Source organism: Patagioenas fasciata, chromosome 2 (assembly GCF_037038585.1).
Source record: "Patagioenas fasciata isolate bPatFas1 chromosome 2, bPatFas1.hap1, whole genome shotgun sequence".
NCBI classification, from domain to species: domain Eukaryota; kingdom Metazoa; phylum Chordata; class Aves; order Columbiformes; family Columbidae; genus Patagioenas; species Patagioenas fasciata.
The window spans coordinates 74,215,634-74,227,876 of record NC_092521.1 but is presented as its reverse complement, the minus strand read 5'-3'; the positions used below and the strand labels follow the sequence as shown (position 1 = coordinate 74,227,876).

General features: G+C 39.6%; 1 protein-coding gene across 1 annotated transcript in view; it reads right to left on the bottom strand.

Moving 5' to 3' along the window:
* Positions 1–1,437: 1,437 nt before the first annotated feature.
* LOC136098258 (aromatic-L-amino-acid decarboxylase-like) overlaps positions 1,438–12,243 on the bottom strand; it is a 46,823-nt gene continuing 36,017 nt past the window's right edge. The window contains exons 10-13 of the mRNA XM_065831507.2: positions 11,576–11,595; positions 10,784–10,882; positions 8,085–8,186; positions 1,438–3,357 (exon numbers count right to left, since the gene is read on the bottom strand). Coding sequence (XP_065687579.1) covers positions 3,133–3,357; positions 8,085–8,186; positions 10,784–10,882; positions 11,576–11,595 — 446 coding nt within the window. The 3' untranslated portion in view covers positions 1,438–3,132. The remainder of the gene's footprint in view (positions 3,358–8,084; positions 8,187–10,783; positions 10,883–11,575; positions 11,596–12,243) is intronic.

The window sequence follows — 12,243 nt, the reverse complement described above, 5'->3', positions numbered from 1 at the left end:
CTGTGGGCCCATGATGCCTCAGGTCAACAAGGTGGGAATGCAACATATGGATAGGCTCACAACTGAGAGGTAGACTTGAAAATGGACATTCTTGCACAGGTGAAACATGTGCTGCAATCAAACAAGCCAAATTTTTAAAGCTTGTATGGTTTGTAGGGCAACGGCTAAAGTACAAATATGGGGAGGCCTGGCAGATGGACTATATTACATTCCCACAAACCCAACACGACAAGCACTATGTGCTTACAATGGTGAAGGCAACCACCAGATGGCTAGAAACATAGGCTGTGCCCCATGTCACAGCCCAGAACATTATCCTGGGCCTTGAAAAGCAAGTCCTATGGCAACACAGCACCCCAGAATTAACTGAGTCAGACTACAGAACTAATTTCTGAAACAACCTCGTAGACACCTGGGCCAAAGAGCATGGCATTGAACGGGTATATGACATCCCCTACATGTACCAGCCTCCAAGTGGTATAATGGACTATTAAATACTACACATGGAGCAAGGAGTGGTGAAACCTTCAGAAACTGTGATTCAAATTTAGCAAAGGTCATGTAGTTAATTCTAGGGGATAATGTTTGTGTGTATATGTGTGTGTGTGCATATATTTATAGAAAAAGTGGTAGTAATTAACTACAATGTATTGGTAAGTGTAAGACCCAAGCATGACATAAGTGGTATAGAATAAGGGATGGAATGTGGTTGGTTGACTGGGATAGGGTTAATTTCCACAGGTAGCTGGGGGGATGATGCAGCCAGAACAGCTGATCCAAAACTAGCCACAGGGATATTCTATATGGTATAAGGTCACGCTCAGTTCAAAACTGAGGGCTGGCAAGGGGTATGAGTCTCTTTTTCTCACTGCTGGGGAGTGGATCAGTCTGGGGAGGTCTCAGTTCTTTCTGGACTGTACTGATAGGTACTATTGTGCTTTGAGTACATGCTGCTGTCTGGGATGGGGGAGGTTTTGGTGCAAACTGTGATCTGGAGTTTGCAATCCCTGCTCAGGGGAGTTAACTTCTCAGAAATGGTCCTCACATCAGTGTTGCCACATGGTTAGAGATTGCATTGTGTATCCCTCACTTTGTATATGCTTTCATTATTATTATTGTTATTGTTGGGGTTTTTTCTTTCCCTTTTGTTATTCTGTTAAACTGTTCTAATCTCAACCCATTAATTTTGCCTTTTGTTTCCGGATTCTCCTCCTCATCCCACCAGAGGCAGGGGAGGAGTGAGCAAGTAGCATGTGGTTCTACTTGACAACTGGGTGTACGAGGAGTTGGGGCTAAATCACAACAGCCAAATTAATTTGTCTTGCTTCATCTGTTACCTGTGAGATCAATTCCTTACAGCAACAGTAATCAGCTTCTCCATCTGGGTGCATAACATAGCCCCTGGCTAGCCTTACGGAAGGGTGGAATGCCACTGCCTCCCCTAGTCACATAGCTTGACCTGCTGGAAATGCAGAGCTTGGTCTGTTTTTCAGAAGTGTATGGGTTTGTGCACATCTCTTACGTACCAATTTAACACACACTAATACTAATTCTTCCCCAGTTTGCATTGCAGAAGCGAGGTGATTAGGAATCCCCAGAAAAATGCACCTGGTCCACAGTCAGCCGCTTTCATCCCTTCTGGAGAGACAGTAGGTAGGAGCAGACTATGTGCCAAATCTACCATTTGGGTCCATGTTTCATGGTCTACATGCAACTTTCCAAATATAGGTAGGTAGTATACTTGCAAGAGAGGGAGGAAGAAAGTTGAATAATTGTGCAAGTTGTTCAAGGTGCTGTAGAAGTCAATATGACCCCTAAAAGGGGAAAAGGAAAATAAATGCAAATGTAGAAATGATTCCTACAGATTATTTTTCTTGGAGTACCTATTTATTTTGTTCTTATTTGCAGTGAAATAACTGTTCGGAAATTATGTTTTCAAAATAACTGAAGTACTTATGAAAGTCAGATGCTGTTCCTGACTTGCATTACTACACCTGCCTTTGACACAATGACATATCAATGGTTTGTGTCACGTACATATAATTTGACTTTCTCTGAAGGTTAATTGTTTTTCAATGTTTTCATACACCCTGCTTCACTCCTAATAGAAGAAAACCACTGATAAGGCCACCACAGTATATTTTGGGCTTCTCTTAATTTCTGGTTTTATTGTAATTTGTTATCTTATTTGTTAGCTAATTTGAGAAACAAAGAGTAACATTTTTTTTTTAAATCACATTTCTTAACATCTTTTGAAAAATATTTATTACACAATGAAGTAAGCAGAATGGTAGCCCTGAAAAGAAGTCACAACAGGCTTTTTTCAAGTAGTCAATGCTTATAATAACTTGGCTAAAATATGGAATACCAGGTAGGACATTGCTTTTAACAGAACTCTTAAGAAGGAGCTTTTAAGAAGCCTCATTAGGAACCATCAAAGTGAAAACCAACTATTTGCTGAGATGTGACAAAATGGCTGTTCTAAAAGCAAACCCTTTAGAAGAAAGTAGAGAACGTGCCACAAGGCCAGTTAGAGTTCATTTAGTGCTCTCTCCCCTCAATCTGAATATGTCACCAAGGAAGTCCTGAAGTCCTAACTTCACAGATTAAATGACTGCAGCAAGTGTGTCATGACTTGATAGTGCCCCAAATAATGAGAACATCTGTGTGTGCCTGTTTGGGTAGGACCTGAACAGTGTTAGCACCCAGCACTGAACTTCCCCCAACTTGGATTCTTTCTGAAGTCACAGTAATGTTAAATTAATTGGTTACAACAGTTTCATCTGTGAAGAAAGGAGTGGCTGTGCTAGAGGTTAGTTGAGAGAGCACTAACCCTTTCGTTTCCATTGCCTGGTTCAATAAATGCTCTTGATTACAAAGTGACAAGAAGACAGCTCGAGCCCCCATGAATATGTGCATCCTAGAAACAGGCAAGATAAAGAGTGCAGCATGGAGAAGGAATGAGCAAGGCTACAACACAACTTGCTGGCAAGGGTTTTGTGACTGCAGCTGGGCTATATAAGAAGAGGTTTTGTATTTTTTTTCCTACATGGTTTCACTTTCCCCCCTGCCCCTTAAATGAAGCTTGTAACACAGAGAAAGCCAGTTAATTTCCTCCTCCCCACTGCTACTTCACTGCTGGTGCTGCTGGTGGTTGTTTTGCTCCCATGCTTTCAGAAGATCAGTTGCCAGCTGTGAGATGTGCTGCCAGGCAAACTTGACATGGGTGGATTCCACGGTGCAGGAACAAATAGCAAAACGAAGCACAAACTTCTCTCGCAGGTGGCACGGAACCAGATGAATCTTCTTGGCCTCATTTATGCTTTTAAGAAGCTCCTTATTTAGTTCATTTGAGCCCTGAAATCATTGTAATTCAATGGATATGGTGATGAATTCCAGAAGCAAGTTTTGAATATATAAATCGCACCAAGCAGCCAAGCCCAAGCACTTCTAGTAACATGTAACCACTTTTGCATCTCCCAGTGCTTTGCCATCAAAGGATTATGAAAAGATAATGGCTCAAGAGAAAATTTTTCAGCCACAAAGAGACTTATGGATTAACTGGAGTTAACTGGGGCATTTGTGATAGCCAGCTGCTTTTTTGTGACCTAAGGATGTGAGCTATGTAGCTTCATTTAGAAACATTCATTATCACATCCATTTCATTAAACATTCCTTAGCTTAAACAAAACTAACATGGGAGGAAAGTTTGCAATGAACTATACCAACATCTGTAAGGCAAATCCTCCAGTCTTCACTTGAGCATGGCTGCTGTGAGAGGGTCTTTTGAATATGAAGATGGAAATCTTACCCTTAGTAAAGAAATAGTGAAAGTAATGTATGCCTGATATGAGTAAGCTTCATACTACCAGTAGAAACCCTAAAAATATATTTACCTCACATTCTATAGGAAATGTGCACCGCAGAACCTTACAGAGTGAGTTTTTCAGGGGGTTTTAGAAATGTGGTAAATTGACCCTCCCTCTGGAAGTAAAGAGCCTTCTGCATTCCAGGAAACAAAGATATAAATGTTAAATATCTCACAGAAGGTCAGAGGGACTTTACACTAATGCAGTATGGAATTTTATCTCCTTCTTGTGTCCTTCATTCTCCTTGTGCTTAAACAGTGAATGTGAGGATTTCCCTTGGAGCAGCTCTAAGCATTTAGTATCAACCCTCAAAAGAAACAGGACTGCATCTTTTTCAGGTTCAGCTCACATTAAATCAATGTTTTTCATAGTTTGAGTCCATCAGTATTTGAGAAAATAACAAGAGATGTCATCAGATTTTCAAAACCAGAAGTAAATTGCTTTCAATGAAATCAACGAAAGAAGGGATCCCAAAAATCTTGGGATTTTTTCTCAGCTAGCTACACAGAATACAGTGCTAGCTGCATGCCTTTGTCAGCCTTTGTTACCCAAATTAAATGAACCCATCTGTCTAACTTTTACATCAGAAGAGTGAGTGATGGCTTCAGCTTCTCTGGGTAGTTTGCCATAATAGCTTTGGACATATCACATTAATCTTGAGTTCTGTATTTTCATTCTTTGGAGAAGTATCTCAGCTATTATACAACCTTTGCTCTTTCTATTACACTGCTGGTAATACAGAATTGCAAGAGGTACTAGGAACATTTGCACTTTTAGCACAGTGTTCACTTACCGAATGCTGACTGCAGTAAAACAGACATAACTGGACAAATCTGTCTGTTCAGCAGTAGCTTTGTTATTGTAGCAGTATAGGTCTTCTTGAAAATATCCATATCAGAAAACATGTTCTATCAAATCTGCACAGTTGTGTTTAGCCTTTTCTATGTAAAAACAAAGTGTAAGGCAGACACAGTTTCCCATTGACATCGAGGATAAATGGTTTTTGATTGTATTAGTGTTAGAGCTGAACCCCAGTCAAAACCATTCTGACTTAGCACAAGTTGTCAGAGAATTTGGACAAGACCCTGAAACCCATGGCTTAGCCTTAGTCTTCAAGGAGATATTTATGCAATTTGAATGCTCCTAATTAAGAAAAAGATCAACTTTGGTGTTTTGCAAGTCCCCAGCCATTATGGGTCACTCTGGTGACAATGATATACTGCTTTCTTATCAAAGGCAATCCGTCATTCAAATTATGATCCTTGTCTTTAATGTGAAATGCACAGCACTAACTTTCAGGCAATACAAGTGGTTATGTGATGTTAAGTTAATGACTTTGGCTTGGATGAACGGGAGGGTTGAGAAAGATTTATATATCTGTCTTCTGTTCTATTCTCACAGCTGCACATAGGGGCACTTGAGTGTCACATCAAACTGAAGTTAGACGTGACTAATCCTCTCCCAGAGCTCCGAGAAGCAGCAGCCAACTCTGATTGAGTCTGTCAGCTCCAACACAACAGTATTCTCACCCCCTGGAGAAATTACTAGCTTGACTTGTATTCATCTGCAGACATGACAAGGAGGCCAAAAATTAACCATTTCGCATGATACATTTCATGAAATAGTTATGATATGAGCAAAAAAAAAAAAAAAAAAAAAGAAAAATGATTTCTCAAGAACAAGGGAGGGAAAAATACTTCATACTTTTACAGTTGTGCAGCTTTAGAGTTCAAGTCCCCTGCCCCTCAGTCTTTCTGTATTTACATAAATGTTGCAAGTATCGTATTTCTAAAATGCATTTTAATATGAATTACATAAATCACAGGAAGATTTATTAAAGAGTGGTTTAAAAAAAGCAAATAAAGCTGAAAAAATAACTATAAAATGCTTTTCATTTAAAAGCTTCTTAGTTTTGCTTTCTTTTTGTTGGACAGAGAAGACAAGCGATTAAAACACTGCTGTTTCCACATTGGTTATTCTACAACTTGTTCAAAAGTTTCTTATCTAGGTGTCCAACAATTGCATCCTCTTTTAAAAAAAATGTCTTTCCCTATAGACCTGATTTTTTTCTACGGATCATCAGGGACAGGAGACGAGATGTCGATAAACCACTGGTCTGATCAGAAGTGACAATTCCTGTGTTGCTATGCTCTATTTCACCAAGGCTGCTCCTTTAAAGTCAATGTAGAGCACTGACTAACAGCTGTCTCTGGATCTGCAGAACTAGTGTTTGCTTGTTCCATGTGAGAGGGCAGGCTACAACTAACGTTTTGTTTTGAGCAATAAAAGCCAGAGAACCTATTCCTCAAAATCTTTAAAATGTTCTTGTTAGGAAAGAAATTCCGTTCCTGTTCCCACTTACAGGAAAATCTCCACATTCTGTAATCAATCTGATCCCCTAGCACAAGACCAATTTTTTCCTTTTATTTTAAACAACATAAATTCAAGCAAATTTTCTTCTTCCAGAGAAATTCACCATTACCTTATTGCTAAAGATTTGTTAACTCCTTGTGGCAGAATGCAAACCCCCCTCTCTCCCTCTCCCTCCTTTGACATGGAAGGAGTAGGCACATCTCCCTCTCCCTCTGCTGTTTGAGGCTGACAGCTTCTTTTGTTTGGTCCCAGAGCACCCTGCCAGGGCCGTTAGGAGAAGGGAGTGCCGAGGCGCCAGTGAGCCACTGGGTGCCTGCGGCCAGTGTGGGGGATGTTTGGAGGCTTCAGAGGCACCCCACAGCCAGTGTGGGGGTGCAGAGAAGCTTCTGGAATGCCTACAGTCAGGTCTGATCAGCCTATAAAAAACGGGACTCTCGTCAAGACTCCGCCCATTGTCGTGGGTCTCTCGGAGCACAAGCAAGATGCTGCCGCCGAGAGCGCCCCGCCCCAGGATGGAGACTCCACTTGCCTTGCCACCACGGGTGTGAGTAAAATTAGCCCTCACGGGATTGTGAGTGTATCTACTTTCCATGCACATTTGCACATGTACTTTTCATGCTCAATACAAGCACGTGTAAAATTAATCCTCACATAATTGTGGGTGTATTTTCCTCCCATGCTTCCACATAAGCACATGTAATATTCCGTGCACATTTGCACTTTTGGAGTGCTAAAACCCTGTTTCTCACTGGTTTAATAAAAGTTGTTTTGGACCCTGTTGTCCCTTAAACTAAACTCGGGGTGCCTCTGTGACACTCCTTCAGTCAGTTGCATCAAACTCAGGTAACTGGGGCAACTGAGTGACTGAGAGAAGAATTTGTGAGAAGCAGTGGTACCACACTACCCAGAAGGAGCCAAGATGCGCTTGTGAGCCTTCAGAAGAGCTAAAAGCTGATTTAGGTATCATGTGAACGAGTGCTGTTATTATTACCATTATTATTGCTTGGTGTCAATCCAGCCCTTCACAGAGGCTTTAGTTGCAGGCTCTTCTGTGAAATGAGTTCTTTACCCAAAACAACACATTGATCCCCTTGTAATGTCTGATGAAACAAGAGAAACCTCCCAGCTCCTGCAGCTCTTATGCCATGAGTGCAGAGTGGGTTCTCTAGTTCCTGTTGGGGGAGGCCTCTACGTCAAGGAGTTTGGCACTTACAGAGATTTTGGGGAATGAAAGGCCAAGAGGGGCCGAAGGATCATGTTCAGCAAATAAAAGGAGACCAGGGCCAAGGGCAGCTGGAAATGCGGCTTCCTATGCAACCTGTTCTTACTCAGATTGTGCTCCAGTTTGTCCAGTCTGACTGTAGGATTTTATAAATGAAAATGTATTCTTGAAAGAAAACTTTTTAAAAGTTTACTATTCTAGTCTTCATCCATGATAGTCATTATATATATAAATATGCATGTAATTATACATTAAATACACACACATAAAATTAAGTTGACAAGAAACATCTAATTCACACACATACACACACATCACATACAAATGTCTAGGAAAATATTAATATATTAAAATAATAAACTTCATCAAATCCATGAAACATATAACAGTAATTGTGTATGACTGTGTAGACTAAGACCATTTGTTTGTCCTTAAGCATATGATTAATTTTTAACAAAATTGTTAAGCTTCTTTCCTTAATCTGCTTTAATTTACATGAACTCCCACTACTTTCCTTAAAAAATAATTAAGTCTATTAGCTACAAAGACTATGTTCTATTGCAGGTTATTCTGTTGCTATAAAACATGACAGAAGACATAGGAGGTCTCAGCTGCCTTACCTTCAGCCGAAAACAGACTAGTCCCAAGACAATCTCAGCACAGATCTCAAATCTTTCATCCTGAAGGACTAAATCTTCAAACTGATGTGACAGCCTGATGTGCTGAGAAGGGAAAGATAATATCTGTGTTGTATAGATTTGATTCATCAGTAGAAAAGATGTCCTAAATTGTTTCCATTTCTAATCTTTTTTCTCAGTTCCCTCATCTGCTATGTGGTAATTTTTACATGTTGCCATCTGTTTATGTTAACTTACATCCTATTTATTACTTTCAGAGTTCATATTGATCCATTACTATATTAGACATACTAGTCTGTTTCTTCATAAATCATTTCAGCATGGTTTTATAACTGTCATGATACCAGATTAATAGTAAATAATTATTGTAATTCTTCTTTAGGCCATCTACCTCTCTCAGTTTTGGTTGAGAATGGCTGAAGAGTCTAAAACTTCTTGTGGGGAAAGGGGCCGGTGCACAGAGGTATTTGGAGAAAATCATCATGATTGCAGTGCAAAATAAGCTGGAAAGATATGCTTTTTAAAACAGTTCACTTAATAGGAGAGTCAATGTGAAGAAGGATGGAACGTGCTCACTCCTCTGACCTGGGTGCTCAGTTTCCATTGCAAAGTGGTAGCAGTATAATCAGGAAAGAGGACAGTGAACCTCAGCCAACCTGTTTAAAAATTGGACACCAAGACAGAACAATTATTTTTAAGCATATGGAAAACATATGTGAAATATTCACATGTGTCACAATCATCTTATACTGTCTCCTCCTTTCTCATGTTCTATAGCCTTAACCAAACTGACGTCTTTTACACAGTTCCACAACATTTCACACTGCATGTCCTAGGTCTTGGAAAACAAAGCCATGAAAAAAATCATGTTCAAGAAGATGAGAATCTCACAACTGTTCTTCTGAATGCAATCAGCAACTGAATTTAATTTCCATGAGTAAGTACTAAATAAAACAACAAAAAAATAAGATTTGGTTTACTGCTTGTAGTTTGTAAAAAAACCCAAAGAACTCTGGTATTTATTTTTCTATGTCTCACTCTTTGCACTGAAGGATTTTTCAGGGATTTGAAAGAAATAAAAGCTATGAAAAATAGAGAATAGTCAGTAAAACACAAATCGAAGCCTTTAAAAACTAAAATAAGTTCTGATTGAGGGGAGATTCTCTGAAGCATCAGGGTACATTAATGTATGTATGCAAATCAGCATACCTGCCTAGCCTTAATCACTTCATATGTTTCCTCCTATAGATTTCAACTCTCTGCCTGCCTTAGCTCACATCCCACTACACACTGACAAAAGAGTCTTCTTGAGAGTCACTTGGACTGCACCACTCCCCAGCTGAAACACTTTCTCTGGCATTGCTGTACTATACATTTCCAGTTTCTCAATCTCTGCTGTTAATTTGTAATGGAATTCATTATCCTCAGTGAAGAAAGAAGGATGCAGTACATTGATTTCTGCTGGTCCTAAGGAGGATTTGTCTGAGTTTGAATACTTGTGGGGATCACATACAAAAATATTAACTGCTAAATTTCTCAGATTATTTCTGAGCTCTTGGAGGACACTCAAACTGACAAAGGCATGATACGCAGTCAAGCAGTTTGCAAACGGGCCATTTACAAATAAGCCATCTGGATGTCACATTTATACTGACTTTCATTTGCAATCCGCCCAGAAGACCGCTGCTGTTGGTTTTGTTATCTTCTGACATCTCCTCTGTGGTTTTGGGACTTACCTCCAAAATCTGTATTTTTCATTCCCCACATCCCTCAGAGATGACTGTCCTTCCCTTTACCACTGCTTTAAAGCCTGTACTTTGCCATAGGTAAGTAAATATTATGTGCTATGTGGGAATGGAGTGCATAACTGGAAGGTTTGGAAAAGAAAAGAAGTTACTGCATCTAAATCCAAGTCACACATTCTCGTCTCCCAGGAATATTTTAGTTCCTAAATGCCTTTCTGAGCAAAAGTAAATGCCAGGTTACATCTAGTCATTTTGATGAAGACCTTAAGGCTGCAAACATAACAAACATCTTTTTCTTAAAACATTCTAATTTAAGAGAGAGAGGGGGAAAAAAAGAAAAAAAGAAAGAGACTAACAGTTTTCTTGTGACAGTTCATGAAGAGATTATTGCAGATATCTTTAGTCTTCCATGTAGAAGCTTGCCAATCACACAGCAAATAGTGTGGCTTCTTAAGGATATGCAGTGTTTTTTTCCTTCTATATTGTTAGAAGCTCATCACTGTTGAAAATCTCAAATTACTCTGTAAGTACCACCTACTTGTGCAAAAGAAGACTGACTAGCAATCTATAAACACTGGACAAATCTTCCTAGATTTTCTGATTATAGCACAGCAAGCATTTTTGGGCTGGATAGTTGGGGAAATGTCCTGGAGACAGGGAAAGAGGGAACTTTTTGAATGTAAATACTGACCTTTGCAAATCAGCCTGATAAAAGACCATGAATTAATATGGGGTTTCCAACCTTCTCTTTTCCCAGTGAGAGATTTAGTGCTACTTAAAAACTTGGCATCATATTAAAATAATTGTAGTCTCCAGAAATCTGATGTGAGAGAGAAACCCACTAGAAACTGTAATGGTAGCCTAGTACAGTGATAAAAAGTTCATTTTCCCTTGCCCTCCCACCACGGGTTACCCAAGAAAGCAAATCGCAGTCACCTTGCGGATGTGCTCCTGCAGTCCCCTGACCCCGTACATCCTAAGAACAAACCAGAGCTTCAGGGAGCGGAACCGCCTGCCCAGGGGGATTTGCCAGTGCTGCAAGGCAAGGAGAAGGGAGGGCACCCATGTTAGAAATCACCACTGCAGTGATGCTGCAGAAATAGTACATTCTGCGATGATTTGAGATGTTTCACATTGCCACATCCTACAGGCAGTTGCTGGAGGTGGGTCAATTGGTAATAGAAATGTCCAATCCTGGTTAATTCACTGTGTGACTGCTTCATATTTAATTTTTTCAAATGAAAATTAGAAAAGGATGTTGGTGTCAGAATGGTAGGGTCACAAGGCAAATCAAATTTTCTTTGTGCATCCTGAATTCTCCTTGAAGCTCAGGTTGCTTACAGTTGTGGGGCTCACATCTACAATGACTGGCTCATTTTCCATTTCAAAACAACAGTGATTTTATTGGTTAAATGTTGAAACACAAGTGCATTTTAAAAAATGTATTATTTACTTCATTATGGAAAAAAATCTTTAGGACATTTCCTTCTACTGCTTAAACCTTGAGATGTTACCCACGCAAGATGATTTCTGCTTTTAAACGATTCCTTTCAAAAAGATAGAATTCACAGTTTTGGCTTGCAGAACTCTACAAATTTAGCAAGCTGCATCCTTCCTGGAAATAAACATCAAGTTTTGAGGTCTATTATAGTAAGAGAAAATAAAAGTCCCAGACATATCAGTGCACACAAGTAATAGTGTGAGTTATTACATTGATGCTGTACTTACCCGATAATCTGTTACAAGGCCTAGAAGTTAAAGAGAAAAATGTTCATATTGCTTCATCACAACAGCCAAAACCTATAATCATTCTAACGCTATTAAAAAGCTATATCTTTGCTGTACTTTATGTTTGCTACCAAGTTCAGCATCATCAGTGTCAACAGGAGCACTAAACACCTAGTAGGATACCTGGCAGCACAATAAGTGGAGGTGCTTGTAAGTGAGCTTCATTCCTTAGCTGGTCAGAATATACCAGTAACAAGTTAAACAGTTTTCACAAGAAGAAACACAGTTTTCCTTTCTGTTGTACTTCAGATCCTGTGTAGACAATGGACTAAAAATGGTGTTTTCCTCTTGTAAGGAGAAGAAGTGGTAGATTAAATTGTGATTATTCCATTTGCTCCCATCTGTGGACTTTAGGAAATGAACCTGGTTGTCTCAGCTCAGTAACAAGTTAATTTTATAACATTCGTATTCTTCTGCATTGTAGCAGCCATTTTTACTTGATGGCTGCAGGACTAGTAGCAAAGAGAGTAAAGCAACTGGTGATAGATAAATAATCCTACATTCCTGTAAGGGGCTGTGTCTAATGATCCACAACAACACCTTTCACAAGCTGTGGAGCAGAATGCAGTCAATGATGAGGCCTTGATTACAGGCCTTAGTCTCACATC